The sequence below is a fragment of the Brachyistius frenatus genome, unplaced genomic scaffold, assembly GCF_029030835.1.
Source record: "Brachyistius frenatus isolate BFR_SWC_R1_liver_20210118 unplaced genomic scaffold, ASM2903083v1 Contig_268, whole genome shotgun sequence".
Classification (NCBI taxonomy): Eukaryota; Metazoa; Chordata; class Actinopteri; family Embiotocidae; genus Brachyistius; species Brachyistius frenatus.
Genome location: NW_027210867.1, coordinates 377,526 through 402,603, shown reverse-complemented (window position 1 = coordinate 402,603; position 25,078 = coordinate 377,526). Strand labels below are relative to the sequence as shown.

Genomic DNA, 25,078 nt, shown 5'->3' with positions numbered 1-25,078 from the left:
GTTCCATCTGAATATATTATTTTCATTAAAAATCTGATAATATAATATTAATTCTGCTGCTTTGTGAACGTTATGAATCCTCCAGTTCAGATTCTGTCCGTCACCATCTTTGCTAGTTCGGAGCGGTTTGCAGCAGGAAGTGACCATATTTGGACGAGCTGGGGGGACACGCCGGTCCACTACAGTAAAACGTGAAATAGCCATGCTTTGGGCTGTCTAAGCGTGACAGTTACACATTTTCCTGTAGTGGACAAAAATAAAACCTACTGCAATGAAACTTACAGTTAAAACACATGGTCGGGGTTAGAAAACACAAAACAACTCAACCAAAACTTTGTCACCTCCTGGATTCAGACCTCATCATCCCGCGTGGCTGTCTGAGGCCGTGTTCAAACCAAACGCGAAGCGAATGTTCGCCTCGTGTTACTTGTGTGAATACAGCCGCTTCAGTTACATATTTTCAACTTTGCATTGACTTTGCATGTAATCGCTCTGTGGGAGTAATTTGCTTCGTATTTGGTCTGAACACAGTCTAATGCCACCATGCGAACCATGTCCTTTATTGCCTCTGTTGCGAGACCTTGGCCACATGACATTTACGTGTATGTAAGTATCACACTTTTACAATGTGTAACTGTCAACGCCTAGACGGACCAAGAGCGTGGCTATTTCATTTCATTTATATGCAATATAATGTAGTTTCTACTTGTTATAGGTCTATTAAATGACCCATTTAGTGAAATGGGGTTCTAGCGGTGGCTAGCTGGACTGGTTTTGGTTTTAACACACAACACGGTGCTAAGACACGGTGCATGAGTCCATGGATATCTTTGTTCATCAGATATCTTTGTTCCAAACAGACTGAGCCAGCTGAGCAGTTTAGTGTTTCTACATCCTGTATTTATTCAGTTGGAGACTAGAAATCCTCTTTGTTGCTAGGTGGTTGCTAAGGGTCGGACTACTTCCTGGAGTAGTAAACATTGAAGACATTACATTTACTTCTACTGACGTGACTGATTGTTTTCCAGTTGTTTGTCATACCATGTGTTGCCATGGAAACGGAGATCAAGCTAACAAAAAATTTGATATTCTGAGATTGAATTGCTCCACAATATGAACACATTGAGATGACATATTTCATTTAGTTGGGAACTTATATAATCTGCTTTAACATGATTATTGGTCCGTAAGCATCACAGAAGTTAAAGCACACATTCGAGTGTAATATTGCTTAATTCTGATGTGATTCCAAGAATGTGGATAATTTTTATTATTAAAGGTATTAATCAGGTGGGGAGGAGCCGTGTGTTATTGTCATCTGTATTGTCGGCCATGACAGTGGCATCGCTCTCGGATTGACTCGATGTTCAAGTGAGTGATTCATTCATTTTTCCTCAAGCGCAGCCATGAAGTTAATATTTATAGTTCTTTATGAAATATCTCAACACCTTTTGTAAAGATTGTGAATGAGTTTTGTGCAAAGGTTGTTGTTCAGGGAACACTGGGGAGGGAAGAGGGGGGGCTTCCTGTCGGCTTTATGTGAGTGTATTTATTCCTGCATTAATAGAAACAAAGCAAAGCTTTAAACTTCCACATTTCCCCCTTCAGGCGCTTGTAACTGGATTGTAACCATCTGTGAGGTCACGTGTGTGGTTTTGCTCCTCCTGCACACCATTTAAAGGTTTTGTGACTCTGCAGCTGACCGGCCATTTCTTTATTTCTTAATATCTTTAAATGACCTACATTTCTCTGCATTCTTTTGTACATATAATTAGATGTTCTGTAAAGTTGTTACTGTGAGCGTGAACATGTACGTTGGCTCAGTATCAAAAGGACAAACACAACACATTAAAACTGCTCTATTTCTGTTGAAATGTGAGCTGCACACACATTAACAACCTCCATGCAGATGTATTTGAGATGAGCTGCTGAACAGTTTCAGTAATCCAGATATTTCATTAGCCCGGGCGACCTACATTCCCCGGTGGTTTGGATTAACAGAGCCGGAGCTTCTGCCATCACTCATGTGATCTCGTCCATCTTCGTCTGCGGCCGTGATTACTGGCTGACACTGCTCTCTCGGGGAATGACGTGCCACACACCCCCGTGGCACTTCTTCAGCCCGATACGAGAGTCTCGTGGGGAATCACAGAGACGGACCTGAGCGGGGTTGTGATGGGCTGAATGGTTCCTCTGTGCTCACGGGGAAATGTAGATACATGGAGACATGGTCCTGTTTCTGTGGGCTCATTATGTCCTGATTGCAAAGGAAATTACAGGATTTTATAGCACCAACTAAAGCCAACGCCTTTAGTTTGGGAGCCGTAGGATTCATAAAGCAACAAACACTAAATATACTGAGGCACAATAGTGTGAATTTAAAGGTTCACCTGTAACTCTACAGGAGTTCATGAATTAATAATGTCACAGTGTTTCACTGTTTGGCTCAATTTTCAGTTCGCAAATGTTTCCATCCAAAAAAATATATATCTTTAAATCAATTAATCAGAGCATCACAACAATTCTTATGTCACTGTGTTTTCACTATAGTTGCATTTTTAAACATGAAAAATTATTATAATATTAAAATTATTCAATTAAACTCAAGACTAATTAAGCCTCTCTGCACCGACTGTCGCTCACAGCTTCACTTTTCTTCTCCTATCAGAGACCAGTGTCGATGGTTAACCGCATTTGTCCCGCCCCTCCTTCACTGTGATTGGACGGCTGGTGATTGACGAGCGCCACCCTCGGTGAATTCTCTGTGACCGGAAAAAAAACGTTCGTTGTTTAGAGCAGAATAAACTCAGCAGCTCGTCACGCTGCTGCTGTTCATGAAAACAGTTTAAAAAATATTCTGTACTCAGGAAAAACACGGTAGGACACGGAAGGTAGTTACATCGGTGGCAGAGTGTCGGCCAGTTGCTGATTGGTTAAATTTAACCGGCGGTCGACGCCCAGTAGGATGGAACGACAGCAAACGATTGGAGGGTGGAGAGACTCAGATGTTCAGGAGGTGAAGATGAGTCTGGTCGGCACCCGGATCGGACTAATTCTCTTTGAGAGCCAGAATACAATGTGGGATTTATTACATGTCGAGGAATTTTCATTCTAATTATTGAATATGTTGAGTTATTGTCACTATAGTTGATGAAGAGTTAAACTTCCTAAAATCCTACATTAATAAAAGGTGGAAATTATGCTTTTTATCTGCACTTTTTTAACCACTATGTTTTTTTTAACACAATTTAAGACGCCAAGCTTCAGATATATTAAAATATTTTTTTATTTTTACAAATCATCTATACAATAAGCTTTATTGGTATCTGGAGAGAACTACATTAAACCACAGAGTACTCGTCTTCCTGCTGCGACCACATGTGTGCAGGATCGAGGTGTTTGTACTTTTCTCTTCTGTACTCTTATATTTAGTTTTCTTCGAGCAAAAGGAAGCTGATATCCACTGAAGTTTTTACCTCCCCAGATGATGTTCATCTGTTTTTACAATTCTGTTTTATGTTTTTTATGGGGTCAGTGTTACAGAAATAAAGATATTTGTTTCATACACTCCATTTAAATTATTTTACTTCCAATATTATATTAGTTGTATTAGTAGTACTGTTATTAATAAAAGTATTATTCTTAATAATTTATGTGTTCATTTCTTCTAATGAGCTTTAATTACATTTTGTCAAGGCTCCATAGAAACATAAATATTTAACAAATAAAAGAATAAAGTGTGTCTTCTCAAACTCTCAGAGGCGGTTTTCAATCATTTACCAGTTTCTGATAAATCAGCGACAGTCGTCATACCAAACATGGAACCTATGGAGAGCAGAGGATGCATCATACCGACATCAAAGCTTCGTGCTGTGATCAAGTTTCCATAAAGATGCTGTGAGATAATGATTTATGACTGAAAATAGACTTTCTTCTAAATGAAGGGGAAATGAAGTCGGCTCACATTCAGGATGGATGATCAGAAATAATGGACTGTGTCAATGTCACAGGTACCGGGAAGGTTTATTTAACTGCTGTGAAGGGACGACTGAAAACGAAGGATGGAAATATCAAACACGATGTTCCTGTTAAAGCAGGAGAGGACAAACACTTTATCTCCATTCATTTATGAAGACTAATTTAGGATTTAAAGGCAAAGGCAGAATCACATTGCGTCTTTACTCTGTTTGTTTGATTGAAGCAGTTTTACACCAGAGGAGGTGCTTTAACACGACAGTCAGCATTACCATTATAGTAGTGACCAACTAAATAAAATATGCAATCTAAACGTATCCACAAAATGTAAACTTCGATCTCCGTTTCCATGGCAACACATGGGGGTGTGACTAACAACTGAAAAACAATTTAGTTGGGTCATGTAGACTCTTGCGTACGTAGACACATATATACGTAGACGGCGCATCGGTCACTTCCACACGTTGCTGCTGTTAGGCCAACGAATTGGGTTGAGAGTTTAACACTTCTGATTCTTGGTATTTTCTTCAAAACCATTCATATTTGTTTTGTTTGGGTTCCACCAAACGCGCCAAAGTACATTTAGGAAGCGTCCCCGGAGAAATGATCTGCCGTGTTTCACTGAAAACGAGCACAGGGTCTATTCTTGACAGAACTGGCATCAGACCCCCAAAACAGGAAGTCAGGAAGTCAGATGCGGGAACAGCAGAGAATCCGCTCAGTTTTCAAATCCTGCGCCGACTACAGTGTTTACCACATCACTAAAGGAGTCTTTCAAGTAGGAAAAGAAACGTGTTCTCCTCAGGCTGACTGTGAAATACAGTTATGAAATAATGCTGAGGATGAATTTTAATAACAAAAACACAGAAAACTGCATTAACTTTGTCTTCAGGCTGCAGGTCACATCAGGAAATAACAACAATAAACACAAAATGGACAAAAGAAACCATTTAACAAGGTTTAGCCGCTGGAGGAACAAAAATCAAGCGAGCGCGACCGAATCAGGAAGTCAACCTGAAGCAGGTGGAATCCACAAGTGAGTCAGTTCACCCCCACCTCACCCCCACCACCCCCAGAAACTGTATTGTAACGGAGGTTTAGGGTGTTTAGGGAGGATTTCTCCCGTAAAGATTAACTGGCATCGCTGCTAAAACTGTCGTGCCTCCTGAGCCCGGTGCAGAGAAACGCAACTGGGAATTTTAAAGTATTCAGATGTGGATGAAAAGCTCATCATCTCTGTCAAACACAAGTTTCTCTGCATCTTGATTTAGAAACTGTCCTGTTGTGTTTTGATGAATTGGAGCCCAACAGCTGTCAGGGAGGGACAATCCTGCTCGCACTGCATCTGTTTGATGAGTTCCTCCATCACTGCCTCTGAAATGTTGAGGCTCCCCCGAGGGACTGTTTTCATCTGAAGATGGATGTCAGGAGTGTATAAACGCCGTCGACCTCTTACCTTGCGTCCTCCTGTGTTGAGCCTGAGAGGGGTCAGGTAGGGGTCGAAGATCATGTGACTGGTTTCGATGTCGATGGGCGACTGCCTCTTCCCGATGGCACACAGGTTCCAGGCTGAGTTCACCAGACCCCAGAAGGACGGGACTGTTGGTGGAGAAGGAGAGCAATTAGAGCCAGCGTGTGTGTGTGTGTGTGTGTGTGTGTGTGTGTGTGTGTGTGTGTGTGTGTGTGTGTGTGTGTGTGTGTGTGTGTGTGTGTGTGTGTGTGTGTGTGTGTGTGTGTGTGTGTGTGTGTGTGTGTGTGTGTGTTTTTTAAGATCAAACCATAAAAACAGGGAAAGTGAGCAGATGAGCTTCATTATGACGGGATGGGAGAAACAGGGGAGTTCAGGGAGATTTGAATTTACATTTGCTTCATTAAAATCAGAATTAAAAAAAAGGAACTTTCATTAGAGTCTCCTGGTTCTTCTGCAAGTACAAGTACGGTGATGAAAGTCTGTCGAATAATTCTCCCACTCGTTACATAACAGGAACAGTATACAACCTTGTTTCCTAAAAAGCTGGGACGCTGTAAGTTAATAAAAACTGAATATGATGAAATGATGTGAAAACATATTTAATTGAAAATAGACCAAAGACAACATATAAAATGTTGAAACTGAGAGATTTTATTGTTTTATGAAAAATATGTGCTCATTTTAAATTCAACCATCATCCATCAGTGATGTCATCGTTGGTTTGTGAACGTTATGAAGCCTCCAGTTCAGATTCTGTCCGTCACCATCTTTGCTAGTTCGGAGCGGTTTGGAGCAGGAAGTGACCATATTTGGACGAGCTGGGGGAGGAGCCAGCGGTGGATCTGACCGATCTGATTGGAAACCTGATGATACTACGTCCTGCCCACCGATAGCTGTAACCTGACTGCACCACAGGCCTGTCAATCAAACAGACACGCCCCCAAAAACAGGTCTTCTTGAATCTTCTTTTCTAATGAATGAGGGATTATTTTCAGATGGACCTCCAGAAAACTAATAAGAAGGAGTGACTTTAGCTAACAACACCGAGATAACTGATGGACACATTTTATTCACTTTGGATTTGATGAAAGAAGTTGAATGGGAGTCTATGGAGCCGGAGGCTTTTTGGAGCCGACCTCTAGTGGCACTCGCTGGTACTGCAGCTTAAGACACTTCTGCATCGGCCTCATTTTTCAGACGTGGAAGCTACAAACACTTTTCTATCCCGTCTGTGATTAAACTCAGCCACCAGCTGATCCTCTGCTGTAATATGATTACTGCCCTCCTCTGTCCTGCAGCGTTGGACCTGCACAGGGATTGGACGGGACTGTTGGATTGATAGCTGTCCAAAAGGCAGCCTGATGTGGGCTGCTTCAGTTAACACTGTGACACACAGGAAGAGGATGATCACATGAACACAAACGCACACACGGCCTCAGATGACCTCACTAAAGCCTCTGTCATTTTGACACATGCAGACAAAGACAGCCAGATGAGAGGGATTATCAGGGCTGAACTGTCGTAACGCTCATCAGAAACTGGCTTAATGAGAAGCAGCTGTCATTATGATCAAAAAACTCATCAACAGCCGTCGTCCTGTTCAGCTGAGACGTATCGAAACGGGAGAAAGTTACAATGAATGATGGATGTGAACTTCAACCATAAAATTCTGATTTGAGAACTAATTTATATCATTTTTATCTGCTTCATGATGCTGTTTTTATATTCATACTTACTGATTGACACCTGGGAGACGCCTCCACCCCTCCGTCCCTCCACAATTCCATCCCTCCGTCCCTCCACCCCTCCGCCCTTCCACCCCTCCACCCCTCCACCTTTCCATCCCTCCACCCCTCCACAATTCCATCCCCCCACCCCTCCATCCCTCCACCCCTCTCTGCCAGTAGTTTTCTGTGGAGGAATGAAGTGACAGATGTCGCAGCTCTGATCTGCAGAGTGAAATCCTGACCCCTTCTCGGCACACAGTCGCATGTCAACGCACTGTTATATCACCCAGCTCAGGATGTGTGTGTGTGTGTGTGTGTGTGTGTGTGTGTGTGTGTGTGTGTGTGTGTGTGTGTGTGTGTGTGTGTGTGTGTGTGTGTGTGTGTGTGTGTGTGTGTGTGTGTGTGTGTGTGTGTGTGTGTGTTTCAGGAAGTACATGTGGCTAAATTTATCTAAATAAATATTTTCATGGTGTTAAAACATTCTTGCAGGGATGATAAATAATGTCATAAGTTTCACTGTTAACACGGTGCAACATTAGAGAAATACCAAAACGTGAAAAGAGCCTTTAAAATATAAATTCTACAAGCACACAAAGTCAGCTGTCTGCTATCTACATCAAGCAGGTGGCCGACAGGAGGCGGCTGACATGTTTCAGATGATAAGTCATGTTGATGCTGTCGAATGATGAGACAATATAACATGCAGAGTTTTCATGTCACCTTCTTTAATCCACTCAAAATGATCCTACAGTTTGGGTGACTTCCTATCTGACACCTGTGGCGTAAATCCATAACCCATCTCATCGACTAGCGTTCAGTTGGGAGTCTACGGAGAAGTTGTCTGACACATTCATTAAAATAATGGAGCCACTCAGGGACAGAGCGACAGAGGACAGAGGCACAGGGACGGAGCCTGAAGGAGGAAGCCCTGAGGAGCCGCCGTCCTCTCTAATATTCATAAATCTGAGTGGGTTCAAACGGTGGGGCAAAGAGAGAGAGACAAAGAGACGGGGGGACGACAGAGGGATGGAGGACAGACTGGGGATTCACGGTGCTGCTGAAGAGGAGGACAGTTTTCTGGAGCCTCACGATAAGGACGTAATAAATGTAGCGAACATTATTACACAGAGAGCAGTAGAAGTGATACCGGGTCATTCTGGTTTGTCTTGAGCAACCCAACAGAAAGTCCAACATGAACGTCTCCTACTAACAACAGTGATGAACAGGAAATAGGTCTCACCGCAGTCTGTTACTCATCTAGTTAGTTTGACCAGGAAGTAGAGCTTGAAAAAGATCTAAAGCTCAAATGTTGGTTGCATCTTGAGAGTTGCACGAAAATAGAAAGAATAAATGTGCGCTCTGGACAGTCCTTCGAGGTTTCACTCAGCTTTTTTGTGATTGTTTTGATCAAAAATGTTTGATTTTGCAGCAGAGTTTCTCAAAAATTCAATGTAATTTTTTGAGTTTTAAGTGAGCTTTTTGTGGGAATTAGAAAAAATTGCAAGTGGAGACATTTTTTTTAAGCACCACCTAATAAACAATGATATGTAATCACTTACCTCACTGATAATAATCATGCTGCAGTCACAGAAATATTTTAATTCGAATCTTGTTTTATTTATTTATTGAACTCAGAGAACCGTGAGGCTCAACGTTCCTACAAGGTCCTAAAAGCTGCGTATGTTTCCAGAACAGACCGTCTGTGACTGGAATATAGAAACAAGGACTACATCAGCTGTCAAAATAAGAGCTTTAGATGCTGTTTAATTCATGTTCATTCAACACATAGACCTGCTGGATGAAACAAACAAAGAGACGTCTCTGACAACTGGACGTGTCGATAAAACTCATTTAACATCCAGTAATATGGAATCACTTCCTCTGATCAGAAACATTTAATCAGATCATTTTAATGTGAAGACCACATCTCCCACAAACCCCGTCACTTCCTGTTTCTCCTCTTGTTCCGGTTTCCTCCGGTGAACAGAGTTTTATTTGGTGATGAAAACAGGAGCAGAGACTTTCTAGATGGAAATGAGGAGTTATTTTTGGTAAAGAAGAGATTTTTGTTTGAAAAGATTTACTTTATGTTGTTAATACTTTCAGCACACATTCTGCGAACCATTTTTTGTGGAAAAATCGCGTGAATATTAACAAATATCGTGAAATTTGCTTCAATTTGCGTAAATTATTATTATCGTGATTTCCTGGAGGGAGTGTCTGGCGCGTGACGTCATGACCACATTGTAGGGCGTCCGGATAAAAGATGAAATTATCCAGTAAGATACCAGCGATCTCAGCCACATCAGACTTTCACATTCAGGTGTGAAGAGCAAAGCCTGATGGGATTTGTAGGCGCTGCAGTGTTCAGGCTCCGCTGGGATCCAGCATGAGTCAGCGGGCTTCAGAGCTGCTGGTAGGTGCACTTTGTTACTGTTCCAGAGCCCTATGAGTCACATCCTCCCCTCGCTCCTCCCCTGCACGTCCAAATATGGTCGCTTCTGGTGCCAAAACAACAAGATGCCAGACTGGAGGCTTCAAGCTGCAGTTCACAAACCTCATGTTTACTGTACATGACCCTGGTGTCCATGCTTGTATGGCAAGAAAGAGCATAAAGGAGTTTCACAAACGCTGAACTGTTTCTTTATGTAAATTAAGGGACTGCAAAATATTAAAATATATCCTTAATATACTGACTTCCATTATAAATTCAAGTTCGTATTTGAAATGTTACTTAAGGAAAAGCAGCTAAGTATTAATAAAACTTACTAAAAGTAAATACAACAACAAAACATAAAAAATGTCCCCACTGAGTGTTGCCTTATTCCACATAATATTACATCATTATAAATACTGATTTAATGTGTGAATCGTATTTTACTGACGTAGTTGGTGTGTAATCAGGTGGGATTTAATCTATAAAGTGTAGAAATTAAATTAAAATTAAATAAAATGAATGTCCATGAGACGGAGTGGGGAGAAAAAGTAGCACGGAAATACAGTACAATACTTGAAATGTGTACTTCGGTACGATAGTTGAGTAATTGTTGATAGTTGCACAAAGAGCTTCAACTTTGTCGAGATATTATTCATTTTGTGGTTCAGATGTTCATATTCATGTCCGTCTCTTTCTACGGAGGCCCCCGAGGGTCATGTGGGAGACAGAAATATTGATGTGAAAATCCATGCAAACAATTCATTACGAAACTGAGACAACAGATTGTAAAACTAAACTGAAAGTGAACCTGGAGCGCTGCTACACATCAAACCATTCAGTTCACCTCCACAGCCAGCAGCTTAGCCAGGTACAAACACTGGAAACAGTCTGCTTCCTGTTACAGACAGGAAGTCACCACTGACCGGAGAGACTCTGGAGAGGAGTCGTGAATGAGGGAGGAGAAGAAGAGCAAGAGATGAGGAGGAGCTGCTGTTTGGACTGAATGTTGAGACATGTTCAGACAGACGAGTGGAGGCCTGGTGGGTGGAGGAGTGGAGGAGCTGGAGGAGTAGAGGAGGTGGAGGAGTTGATGAGGTGTGAGGAGTTGGAGGAGGTGGAGGAGATGGAAGGAGTTGGAGGAGGTGTGAGGAGGCTGAGGAGGTGGAAGGGTGGAGGAGGGGTGAGGAGGTGGAGGAGGTAGAGGAGGCGTGAGGAGGTGTGAGAAGGTGTGAGGAGGTGGAGGAGGGGTGGAGGAGGTGGAGTATGTACAGGAGGTGTGAGGAGGTGGAAGAGGTGTGAGGGGGTGTGAGGAGGTGGAGGGGTGAAGGAGCGGAGGAGGTGGAGGAGATGTGAGGAGGTGCGAGGGGGTGGAGGAGGATAAGGTAGAGAAGGTTGAGGAGTAGAGGAGGTGTGAGGGGATAGATGAAGTGGGGAAGGTGGAGGAGGTGTGAGGAGGTGGAGGAGGTCTGAGGAGGTAGAGGAGGTGTGAGGAGATGTGAGGAGGTGGGAGGAGGTGGAGGAGGTGTGAGGAGGTGGAGGAGATGTGAGGAGGAGGAGGTGTGAGGAGATGTGAGGAGGTGGAGGAGGTGGAGGAGATGTGAGGAGGTGGAGGAGGTGGAGGAGATGTGAGGAGGTGGAGGAGGTATGAGGAGTAGAGGAGGTGTGAGGGGATAGATGAAGTGGGGAAGGTGGAGGAGGTGTGAGGAGGTGGAGGAGGTCTGAGGAGGTAGAGGAGGTGTGAGGAGATGTGAGGAGGTGGAGGAGGTGTGAGGAGGTGGAGGAGGTGTGAGGAGGTGGAGGAGATGTGAGGAGGAGGAGGAGGTGTGAGGAGATGTGAGGAGGTGGAGGAGGTGGAGGAGATGTGAGGAGGTGGAGGAGATGTGAGGAGGCGGAGGAGATGTGAGGAGGTGGAGGAGGTATGAGGAGATGTGAGGAGGTGGAGGTGAGTCTCATTCAGCTCCCCAGCTCAAACCATGTGAAGTGAACCTCCCTCAGAAAACAACAGCCATTAAGTAGATTGGTTACCCGTAAAACTATGAGTTTTGCCACTGAGAGGATTGATGGGTCGCCGCGGTAACACACAGCACGTCACAGAGCCCAGAACGCTCACATTAACCTTTCCTGTTCTTTCTCAAAGCAATTCATCCCCCGGAATGATTTCATTATCAGCTGCTGCTCTGGTGGAAGCAGGAACAGAAGTCCTTTATCAGACATCCACTGTGTGTTGGTGCTGCAGCGTCCACTGCTGCTCACATACACACACACACACACACACACACACACACACACACACACACACACACACACACACACACACACACACACACACACACACAAGTCTGTTCAAAACCCGGGACACACTTCTTCATGCTCGTCTTACTTTTATCTATATTTATGTCCTTTGTTGCTCTGCAAACCTCATCACAACAAACCGGCTTCTTCAAGGAGTCTCATAAATAAATGCGTGACTGGATTCCTTTCAGTGGAGCAGTCGTCAAGTCACACAAATTAAAGAGCCAACAGATCTCATTCCAAGTCCTGCAAAACAGAACCAAAGTTCAAGTTTTTATAATAAAAAAAAATTAAAAAAAAAAACTTTTAGTAAAAGCAGCTGAACTGTGAAGATGAGTTTGATTCAGGACCTCAGTGTGTCACAGTCCTGCTGTTCAGTATCCAAACTACCACACTGTCATTAGTAGGTCAGAAACATTCAGTATGTCCCAGTACACAGTATGGTAACGTCGTATACTAAAAGTACCAGGATGTTCTACTACATCCGGTCCTATTCTGCAGTCTGCAGCTCAGCGTGATACTCTGGATGTTCTGACCCACAATCCTCAGCAGCTGAAGTCACATCGACTGAGCCGGCAGCAGCGTTGATGCTCCGCCCACAAAAGGAGGAAGAAGAAGAAGCGCTACAGATCATGGCAGATATGACCAGGAAGGTCAAAGTTCAAGGTGCATTTCTATGATGTCCCCGTTGTACACACACTGTGCACCAGTACATACTCTGGAGGAGCAGCTGCAGTACGTACTGAAAGTAAAAAGAAATAGTGTGCGATTTGAAACGCACGATGAGACGACGCTCACTGCTGTAAATCGTGAAAACGAGTGAATGTGAGACGAGCTCTTCATATCTGTGTTAATGCTAACATACTAACCGTGCATGAAGCGGAGCTGGACAGGCTGCTCTCCTCACTTCCTGTTTACATGTAAGTACAGAACATAGACTTATCTCCGAAGGCGTGGAAACCATATGCCAAGTGCAGAGCAGGATTACAGTGTTTGCTCAAGAGCAGCACGTTACTGACGTCTTCACCGGGCTGCAGCGTCCAGTAATCACTCTGTCCCGGGCTATTAGTTCTGATGGGACCTTAATATCAGTCGCCGAGCTGCTCATCGCGTGTTGTGGGTGGAGTGGATAATAAGATCACAAGATCATGTGACTCCATTAAGAAAGATGGCACGCCAACAGAAAAAAAAAGACTTTTCACAGGAAGTAAGAAACAAATAAATAAATAATCTGGATTGATGGATCCACATGGAAACATGCATCCATCAGTCTGCAGGGTGCCAGTTCAGATCTGATGTTCAATCTAAATCCAGATGTTCGGTACAACATCAGTTTGACCTGTTGGAAAGTGTCTTTCATATTAGCCTGTACGAGGGTGGATCAGGATGTCCTCAGAAATCGGCGCCTTAAAGACCCTTAAAAATGCTTCAGAAAGTCTACGGCGATGAAGCGATGGGCCGGGCAGAACATCACCGTCAAAATGGTGCATTATGGGCCGTATTCGGATCCTAACTTTCACTAAACGTTTTGAGCTGAGGATTAATTTAGGAAACTTCTGAGGGCAACTCTGAGCAAAGAAGGGACAGACACATTTATCTCTGTGAGGAGGTGTGGTTGATCCTGTTGCTAGGTGACACATCCTTTTAAAAGATCTGATTGGTCCATCAAATCCAGAGTGGACAGTAACATCCAGTGGACATAAAATTAACTGCAGCCGTGAATTCGTCCCCCAGAGTCAGACTGTCAACATCGAGTTCTCCTGGGACCTTCTGAGGGGAAACATTCGCTGGGAACCACCTGAACTGTGTCTCCATAAAGAACCATAAAGAACCTTACAGTACCATAAAGTACCATATAGAGCCACATAGAACCACAAAGAACCATAAAGAACCATATAGAGCCATACAGAACCATACAAAACCATAAAGAACCATATAGAACCATACAGAACCATAGAGAACCATACAGAACCATAGAGAACCATACAGAACCATAAAGAACCATAGAGAACTGTGTTAGAAGGTGCAGCTCAGACTGTGCAGGATTTCTAGATTTCACTTCAGAAACATGAGACTGGAAGTTGAAAGCTGCTGTCAATGAAACATTATAATAACAATACAAATAAAACCCTCAAACAATGATGTAACTCACTGTAATCCACTCTGAGTCTGTCCCCCTGTACTGTCTCTGTCTGTCTTTCTCTCTGTCTGTCTGTCTTTCTCTCTGTCTGTCTGTCTCACTGTCTGTCTTTTTGTCTCTGTGTCTGTCACTGTCTGTCTGTCTTTCTGTCTCCGTCTGTCTATCTGTCTCTGTCTGTCTGTCTGTGTGTCTATCTCTGTCTGTCTATCTCTCTGTCTGTCTCTCCGTCTCTCTCTGTCTCTTTGTCTCTCTGTGTCTGTCTGTTTCTTTCTCTGCTGTGGGTGAAAATGGTCAGGACTCAGCATGAAAGCCATAAAAGAAAAGGACATGTGGACAGAGACATACAGCTGAAACACACGTGGACACTGAGTCTCCTGACACATAAAGAACATGTAGAGTTCAGAGGTTTCAGGCATATTTTGATTCATGCAGCACCATTAGCGAGACATTTGATTGGTCGCAGAGACAACCTGCAGCTGATACCCTTCACATTAATGATGATAGAAAACATGTTAAAAACAATCAGCAGCCATCAGTAACATCATCGTTGGTTTGTGAACGTTATGAAGCCTCCAGTTCAGATTCTGTCCCGTCACCATCTTTGCTACTTTGGACTGGTTTGGAGCAGAAAGTGACCATATTTGAATGAGCTGGGGGAGGAGCCAGCGGTGGATCTGACTGATCTGATTGGAAACCTGACGATACTACATCCCGCCCACCGATAGCTGCAACCTGACTGACTTTTATTGACTTTGTATTTGATGAGAGAAGTTGAATGGGAGTCTATGGAGCCGGAGGCTTTTTGGAACCGACCTCTAGTGGCAGTCTGTGGTATTGCAGCTTAAGACACTTCTGCATCGAAACCATTGTTCAAACTGGGAAGCTACTAACACTTTGTGGTTAAAAATCTGTGAAGTCCTCCCTGGGCATGTTTAACATGGATCAAGTTATATGTTGTGTGTCCTCTGAGCTTCTTTCTATTCAAGCTAGAAGTTGATCAACTTTTCTGAAGCCTGTTTGTCTTCACACCAAAAATGGTGAGAAGCACACTATTGCATCATGGCCCTATTTCAGGAGAATTGTGCATCCTCCTCCTTCCTGAACAAAAAGCAGAGGATGGTGTGTGTGTGTGTGTGTGTGTGTGTGTGTGTGTGTGTGTGTGTGTGTGTGTGTGTGTGTGTGTGTGTGTGTGTGTGTGTGTGTGTGTGTGTGTGTGTGTGTGTGTGTGAGAGAGAGATGGTGAGAAGATCATCTTTTTTGCAGTTTGTTGCATGTTTAGTGCAAACGTGACCCAAAAAAAATCCTCTGATCATTTACCTGAGACATTAGTTATAATTACATTCACAAATCATATTAAACAATGAATTCGCTTCTATTAAAATCCATTATGTAACTTCACAAACAACACCGAAAGGATCACATGTTCTCTCCTTCAAATGTTGTGTAAATGACTCATTAACATGCCGGCTGTCCTTAATATTAACATTTAGATTCCACTATTTAAAAAACGCTGTTTTACTACCTTAGAGGATCTTTGCCTCATGCAATGTTCTCTTCTACTCCCTGATTAGTGCATGTAGACTTCCTCTCTCAGGCTTCATGTAGCTGCAACAACATCCAGCAATAAGGACAAACTCTCCATTGCCTGAAAGGAAAAATCCAGGGCAGTAATGGGGCGTTCATGAGCAAGTGGGAAGTGGGAAAGTTCCGACCTCAGAGTAGGCGGAAACATCCAAGCGTACATCGAACTGGGAATATTACACTCAGAAGGTGGGAGGTTTCTGAGAACGCAGAGAAGATGTTTGACGTCAGCTGACACAACAGCGTTTGTGGTGAAAGAAAGAAACTTGCTTCAGAAATAGCCTCGGTTCGCCTGTCCTACTGGTCCGCTGCTGTGTTACATGTTAAAAACAACAGCACATCAAAATGTGTAGAAATGTGGTGTAAAAATAACTTCGAGCGCCTAAGCTCCGTTTATTTGGATGCTGACCAGATTGTTTTCAGCAGAACTGCTCTGAAACTGTATTTGATCCTCCCAGAAAATCTTTGTGTACTTCTACATTCAGCTCTCATTATTCAAATCCAGTTCATGAAATTTAATTTCAGTATGTGTCACATATCTGTTTTTGAGAAAGAGCAGTTGACGCAGATTCATAGTTCTGCTGTCACTTGTCTACATAAACTTTCCTTCAGAACGATGCACAATCACTTACTGCAGAAGAACCTTAAGCTGCAATACCACCGCATGCCACTAGAGGTCGGCTCCAAAAAGCCTCCGGCTCCATAGACTCCCATTCAACTTCTCTCATCAAATCCAAAGTGAATAAAATGTGTCCATCAGTTATCTCGGTGTTGTTAGCTAAAGTCACTCCTTCTTCTTAGTTTTCTGGAGGTCCATCTGAAAATAATCCCTCATTCATTAGAAAAGAAGATTCAAAAATACCTGTTTTTGGGGGCGTGTCTGTTTGATTGACAGGTCTGTGGTGCAGTCAGGTTACAGCTATCGGTGGGCGGGACGTAGTATTGTCAGGTTTTCAATCAGATCAGTCAGATCCACCGCTGGCTCCTCCCCCAGCTCGTCCAAATATGGTCACTTCCTGCTTCAAACCGCTCCGAACTAGCAAAGATGGTGACGGACAGAATCTGAACTGGAGGATTCATAATGTTCACAAACCAACGATGACATCACTGATGGATGATGTTTGGGCACAATCCAAAATTTCTGAGTCTGTTCCTGCATCATGCAAATGGAGCGCAGCAGCCTGACGTACACAAGGCAGGGGGAGATATTGAACTTTCTAATTTAATATTCAGTTTCAAGATTATTGAAATTCTGTTTCAAACAAAAAAAAAATCCATTCAAGATGATGCTTTTTGACTGTTTTTATCCTCAACTTTTTATTGCAGGGAAAAAATTCAGAAGGATGAGAACTTCTGCTTTAGGGCAGTGGGGGAATTTTTTTTCTCTGAAAGAACTTGTAAATATGTAATTGTGATGAGCAGAGACAAGTTTTTATGACTCCATAAACAAACTAAAAATGTCCTGATGCTGCAGTAACAGATACTGTATATGCTGCCTGTGGCTTTCACGCGTTGCTGCACGTCGCGTACTATCGGTGCTCAGGGCGGCAGCTGATGCACGAAAATGAAACCTACTGAATGCGTAGAGTAATGTCATTTACAGGAAAATTAAACTTATAGCTAAAACCTATGTTTGAAAAAACAACCTCGTCGTCCCACATCGAGCTCTCCGACCCTCCTGCCTCCTGATACCCCCAAAAAGGCATTTGTTCTTGTTCACAAAACCTCTGTTGATGGACCTTGGTCACGTGTGTGTAAGTTTCACGCTTTCAAAACGTGTAACTTTCACGCCTAGATTGCCTAAAGCGTGGCTATCTCACGTTTTGTCGTGATAGTGGGGGTTGGAAGGGGACGGAGGTTTTCCCGAAAAAAAATAGATTTTCAAGATTATCAAAAAGCAGCAGCCTACTTAAATACATACTGTATGTACCTCCTGTTGCTGCTGTTAGTTTTGCTCACTAATGAATCTTTGTGTTAGTCTGACTTGTTCCCATTTTTTCTACAGAAATCAACAAGGATGAGGACTCGGCTGGCAGGAACAGGTTTGGAAAATAACAGTGAAAACTGGGGCAACTGGCTCCTTTTGAACCCCTGAGTCTGACTGTCAATACTGCAGACATGCAGCAAGGAAGTGGATTTTTAGCTTCTAAAGTTGCAATGAAAATATAGGTTGGATGTGCAGCGCTCACAGTTTCAGCTGAGGACCCAAATTTGACTGAATTAACATGTGGATTCAGCAGCATTCTGGGAGGCTTCGGAAAAACACTGCTGCCTTTGAACGCACGACACACACACCTGCAACAGACCGGTTTACAGGAAGTGACCATATTTAGACGAGTTGGGGGAGGAGCCAGCGGTGGATCTGACTGATCTGATTGGAAACCTGACGATACTACGTCCCACCCACCAATAGCTGTAACCTGACTGCACCACAGACCTGTCAATCAAACAGACACGCCCCCAAAAACAGGTCTTCTTGAATCTTCTTTTCTAATGAATGAGGGATTATTTTCAGATGGACCTCCAGAAAACTAATAAGAAGGAGTGACTTTAGCTAACAACACCGAGATAACTGATGGACACATTTTATTGACTTTGTATTTGATGAGAGAAGTTGAATGGGAGTCTATGGAGCCGGAGGCTTTTTGGAGCTGACCCATAGTGGCACTCGCTGGTATTGCAGCTTAAGACACATCTGCATTGGAACCATTTTACAGACCTGGAAGCTATGAACACTTTTATATTTAGTCTGTGATTTTATCGTTTGACCTGCCATTTAATAACAGTACACTAAAAAACTTATCATACATACGCTCTGCTTATGTGTCCAAATACTAAAATAATAATAATAAACAATAAGCCCAGAAACCTTTTTTTTTTTTTTAATCACCCACTCATCATGTCTCTGAAGACAAGAGTCGACTACAGAGGTATTTTGCAGTTGATGATGAGGGGTAAAGTTATAGACAACCACAAGCCAGTAAGGCCTGGGACACACGTCCTGGTGCATGTGTATGTGTGTGTGTGTGTGTGTGTGTGTGTGTGTGTGTGTGTGTGTGTGTGTGTGTGTGTGTGTGTGTGTGTGTGTGTGTGTGTGTGCGTGTGCGTGCGTTTGTGTGCTTGTGTGACGGCTGCGGTGCTGCTGCAGGTTCTACCAATGAATCAGTGAGTTTCTATTTGACAGACATTGGTGCTGAATTTTTGAGGTCCGACAGGTAGTGATGTTCAATACCACGGATTTCTGATCCGATACCAATACTTTTTAAAAAAGCTAAATGTGTTCAGAAAAGACAAATAATAAAATATGTACGCAGCCTCTAAAAATACACTGTAGTAACTGACAGGTTACTGACACTATCTGTTATATGTTTATGTTATGTTAAAATGAAATGAAATCTATAAATGCCATAATAAACACATAAATCAGAACCAAAAAGCAGTCGTGTTGTTTTTGTTTACCCTCGTTCATAGCGAGACAGAGGAGAGATACAGAAACAGAGCAGAGAAGAAAACTCCGCCTTTTTCCTGGTGAAGTGTCGTCGTGATATAATTAGAGTCTTCACTGGGTTTCTGCTGTGATTATTCAGTACAATGTGATCACAGATCGTTTCTCTGTATATTTTAGCTGGGAACTGCAGCACACGTGAAACATAGGTGTCGGGTCTATTTCATAAATGATGCACATGCATGAGTCACGCGTGTCAGCAGGCAGTGCGGCGTCTATGATGCATTAATATGAACGGCAAAATGAAATGAGGCCGTACAGCAACAGGTACCACACACGGTGACCCACGACAACATGTCATTAAAATGTTCTCGTCCTCAAACTTACTCTACGTTTGTGAATTAATAACACCATCCCATCACCGATGTAAATAACTACTATACATGGTCCATCTGAGCTCAGAGGATTTGTAGGAATCAATGAGATCAACCATGCAGCATTATAGTTACAATCACCAACCAGCGGTGAGGTCACCTGTTGGTTTGTGAACGTTACGAAGCCTCCAACAACACCGAGATAACTGATGGACACATTTTATTGACTTTGTATTTGATGAGAGAAGTTGAATGGGAGTCTATGGAGCCGGAGGCTTTTTGGAGCCGACCTCTAGTGGCACTCGCTGGTATTGCAGTTTAAGACACTTCTGCATCGGAACCATTTTACAGACCTGAAAGCTACGAACACTTTTATATTCAGTCTGTGCACATGACCGACCGCACACGGGAGCTGAGAGGAGGAAGACAAATAAAACCCTGAAGTCATCTGCAAGCAAACAGATCGACGGTTCATAGAAGAGATGACACAATAGTGATTCAAATGTGAATGATGCCGTGTTAGGTAAACAGTGCACGTTAAGGGAACTGTGTTTACATTTTTCTGACCTGAACGAACACTTAAGTACATAAAAGACAACAATATCATAAATTTAATAGGTGTGATGCAGGAATTACTGAACAATAAATGTGGCGCTGAGGATCACCGCAGTCTTTAGGAAACTCACTGAGATGTTTCAGCTCAGACCGAAGGTGACGAACTGAGAGCGCCGTTCCTCCAGCACATTAATCTACACGAGATATCACAGCTCTGCTTTAATCCACTGCTGCAGCACACACTGCCTACATGTAATCTGAGATGAGCCGCATGAGCGTGTGCACGGTGATAAACTATCAAAACAAGCCATTTACTCAGTGTCACAGAAAACCAGAGTTTAAGAAGAAAAAGAAAACTCTGCGATGTGGTTTTTAGACGTAGTTTAAACTTCATGCTTTCTTTTCTTTTCATCCTTAAAATCGTTCCATCCAATTAAGCAGAGACACTCCCTGCAAACACACCGACTCAAAGATCGAGGAAGGATTATCCCGCGATGACTTTACAGCTGGAAGCGAGTTGTGTGCTCAATTCAAATAATATCTCTTGAACTAATTAATTAAGCATCCAAAGTGTATTTCCCCGGCCGAATGAGAGATCAGAGCGCTGGGGAAACGTTCACACTGACGCAACGACCCAAGAGATAGAGAGCCTTCCTCCCTGTCACTCAGCAGCTTTCATCTGCCGCTCTAACAGGAGGACTTTCAGCAGAGGCTTTTTATCAAGTCTAAACACTTTTACAACAACGCTGGGTGAACTCCGTTTTACGTTGATATTCTGCATTGAATAACTGTCTGAGGATCGGAGTGACATTTCTCAGCAGTTTGACATTTGGTGTTGATGGAGGTTGGAAAGAAAAAGGACATGAGAGAGCTTCACTATCAGATGGTTGGAGCTGCGAAGCTGATCGTCGGGTTGTCGTTGGTAACGCAGCCGGAGGAGGATGACACGAGTGACACTGTGTGTAAATCTGAGCGTGGAGCCGGTAGGAGGTCGGTTGAGAGGATGATAAAGTAAAGTACTGTCGAAGTTCACCCGATGAACACGGCTTTTCATGCGTGTAAAAACTGTTTATGACAGTAAATGCTCGAGATGAGACAGACTTCAGGAGTGAAGGGACCTGGGGAGGTTTTTTTTCCTGCCTTCATCCAATGAGCAGCTGTCAGGAATAAATGTGACACCTCTATGAACGCTGGTCCGGCTGGGCTGGTTTTTGTTTTACCTCCAAATTCACTTGTTGTTAATCTGACTTTTCAGATTTTCATTAGAATCTTTTATTGTCTTTTTTTTTTGTGATGCCAACGTGAACCATACATGGTGATAAATCACAGCTGACCTGTGTGCTGTCTCCAACATAGAGCTGACGTTACAGCCCACTTTGTATGAAAAATAATAATAACAATGAGCCTGATTTACTAAAGGTTTGTGTGTGTAAAATCACCTGCAAACTCCAAACCACCCGCAAAAAAAATGTCCTAGCAGATTTACCAACGAAGTGCAGTGAGGATTGCATCTTTCAAATGTGCAATTTTAACACACGTTGTCCATTTTGCATGTTTGCCTGCATACATATGTAATATTGGACATTTCTACCTGAAGGTGCTAAATACTGGGAGGGAAACATGCAAATAGAACAATTTAGCACCTGCAATGATATTTACTAAACCTGGAAGTAGAAATAGGAGAAGTGATTGTTGTGTATTTTAGTACGATTGGAAGGAACGTATTAATCAGATGCACAAATCTGGAGAGTCGGCTGCTCTTATTGTAGTGAGAAGGAGACGCAGAGAAACCAAAGAATACATAGAACGTGCTTTTACACCCGTGGAAACATTTTTGAGATGTCAACATAAATTATTCAGACATATCGTTTGTCCAGCGATGACATTTCTGAATTATTGAATGAACTGAATGATGATTGACGGCCAACAACAAGGACGAGCCACGAAATACCAGCAAATAAAAAACTTCTTCCGACTCAGCATTTTCCTGCCTCTGGGTCGTTCCAGCATTTCGCTGCTTGGATCTCCCTCCAGTCCCGTTATTCAGGTGTTCTGTCACAGGTGCTGAATACGTCCTTCCTCATTTATTTGCCGACGTTTTAATATTAAGCCTTTTTTTCTCCTTTTTGTTTTTCCCATAGTATTGACTTTCTTGCTGATAATCTCCGATAAAGCGTTTTGTTCTTGTTATATTTCTTAATTTCAATGGGACCAGATTTCCTTTTCCTTTTGCGGTCGCTCTGTTTTGTATTGCTGGAATCACTTTAACACAGATTTGCACCTGATTTCAATGACGCAATTACTCAGTAAATCACCCGCAAAACCGGCGCAAACTTTTTTTGCTAACTTTTGGAAGGAACACACAATTTAGCACCCGTTATTTGAGATCTTAGTAAATCAGGCCCTAAATGTCCCATAAACATGGGTCAGATTGTACCAGATTGCACACATTCTCCTCTACACAACTGTAAAAAGATATCTCTACTGACAATATTTCATGGTGAGAGAAATGTAAAAACATGAAAATGTTATAAGAGGATTTTTCCCTCAATATAAGGGCTAATATAAAAAATCTATAAGTATTATCAGATTAAATGATAACAGATTTTGATAGCCGAGACAGTCCTGAAACAAATAACATATACAACGAATGGTTGGACACTGTAATGACTAAGATATGAGCTTAAAAGTGAAGGTAGTGAAATCACTTTGAAAACAGCCTCTCGGGTTCACAGGGTTAATTCCTGTTGACTCAGCTTGAATAAAACCAGCGATGGTCTGACTGGTTTGTTTACCACCACCTACCAACAGATTACTGGTTACTTTCACACAGTAAAATAAAAACACCCTCCCAGTAGTAATAACCACAGTTTACCAGTGAATCTGAGAGAATCAGAGCTGTTGACCTGAAGGAGACTGAAGAGATTCTTCTCGACTCAGCAGGTCCAATGAGACGTTCCCGTCACGGATGCGTGGAGGTCCGTCTCGCTGCACTCACAGCGGACAGCGTCTCCTCTCACATACCGGCTGTTCTATCGATGCTGTAACCGCCCCGCTTGCATGAAAGTGTCCTGATTGACTTTAACGAGCAGCAGCACCGCTGAGTCAGCGAGAATCTGGTACCGGTCTGTCTGGACAGACTGGAGGACGGGATCTCCTCCCTCCTGCACACAACATGGAGGAACTCTGCCAGCTGCAGTAAACAGCCCAACATGAAGAAGGAGACGACGGAATGAGAACAGGACACACAGAGCAGGTTGTTTCTGCGACCGGAGAGATGACGTTTACCCAGAAGGCCGTGGGGCTCGGCAACAGCTCCAGCTCGCTCACAGGCTCTGATGCCAGCTGGCTTTGACTCATTTCTCCAACATGTTTTCTCAGTATGTCGGCTAACGTGAACTTTACTCGTGATCCTGTTGAGTTTCATCCATGAAGATGATGAACTGCTCAAGTGTTCAGAGACGGTTTACAAAGTTAGAAACAACCCTGTTTCTGTGAAAAATATAAATAAAAACTGAACGCAATGATTTGTAAATCCCATGAACCCATACAGTGGTGTGAAAAAGTGTTTGCCCCCTTCCTGATTTCTTATTTTTTTGGATGTTTGTCACACTTAAATGTTTCAGATCATCAAACAAATTTAAATATTAGTCAAAGATAACACAAGTAAACACAAAATGCAGTTTTTAAAGGGCCACCCTCAGCAGCAACAACTGCAATCAAGCGTTTGTGATAACTTGCAGAGTCTTTTCCAGCTGTGGAGGAATTTTGGCCGACTCATCTTTACAGAGTTGTTGTAATTCAGCCACATTGGAGGGTTTTCCAGCACCAACTGCCTTTTTAAGGTCATGCCACAGCATCTCAATAGGATTCAGGTCAGGACTTTGACTAGGCCACTCCAAAGTCTTCATTTTGGTTTTCTTCATCCATTCAGAGGTGGACTTGCTGGTGTGTTTTGGATCATTGTCCTGCTGCAGAACCCAAGTTGACTTCAGCTTGAGGTCACGAACACATGGCCGGACGTTCTCCTTCAGGATGTTTTGGTAGACGGTAGAATTCATGGTTCCATTTATCACAGCAAGTCTTCCAGGTCCTGAAGCAGCAAAACAGCCCCAGACCATCACACTACCACCACCATGTTTTACTGTTGGTATGAGGTTCTTTTTCTGAAATGCGGTGTTACTTTTACGCCAGATGTAATGGGACACACACCTTCCAAAAAGTTCAACTTTTGTCTCGTCAGTCCACAGAGTATTTTCCCAAAAGTCTTGGTGTGAGGAGTCCGGTTTTCCTCCGTTTTGCCCCCGATCCCTTCTCCTCCTTTGTCCCCTCAGTCCTCTGTCTGCTTGTTCTGTGTCCTCCTCTCCTCACCTCCCGTGGCCACACCCCTCACCAGTCCCAGCAGCTGCAGCCACTCACCCCTGATCACCACCTGCAGGTGTGCTGCATCTCCCTGATCACCTCCCCGGACTATATGTACCCTGCCCCTGCACTCCTCTGATTGTCAGTTCATTGTTAGTCACCCGTCTGTCCTCCGTCCCGTTCCCCTGGCTTCTGTTCCTCCTGCGGAGCTCCCTGTCGGAGTCACCAGTCGGTGGAGTTGCCCTCCCAACTCAGAGGATTATTGACTCCGTTTCTTCCAGCGGTCCTGTCCCAGCGGACAGGCTGCCGGCTGCCCTGCCAGCCGTGTCTCCCCGGATCTGTCGGTTGAGTTGCCCTCCCGACTGGGAAGCAGATTGACGTTGTAGGTACCGCCTTTTTGTTTGTTTGTTTTTGTTTATTGCAATAAAGACTGTATTTTGGAACCGATACCTAAGTCTGTGAGCCTGCATTTGGGTCCTGGTAAACACCACCTCATGACACTTGGGGATCATCAAGATGTTTTCTGGCAAAAATGAGACGAGCCTTAATGTTCTTTTTGCTCAGCGGTGGTTTTGGTCTTGGAACTCTGCCATGCAGCCATTTCTGCCGAGTCTCTTTCTTCTGGTGGAGTCATGAACACTGACCTGAACTGAGGCAAGTGAGGCCTGCAGTTCTTTGGATGTTGTTGTGGGGTCTTTTGTAACCTCTCGGATGAGTCG

General features: G+C 43.3%; 1 protein-coding gene across 1 annotated transcript in view; it reads right to left on the bottom strand.

The window, feature by feature from the left end:
* Positions 1-25,078, bottom strand: part of LOC138634581 (carbonic anhydrase-related protein 10-like) — an 80,267-nt gene that overhangs the window by 28,214 nt on the left and 26,975 nt on the right. The window contains exon 3 of the mRNA XM_069721598.1: positions 5,432-5,574. Coding sequence (XP_069577699.1) covers positions 5,432-5,574 — 143 coding nt within the window. The remainder of the gene's footprint in view (positions 1-5,431; positions 5,575-25,078) is intronic.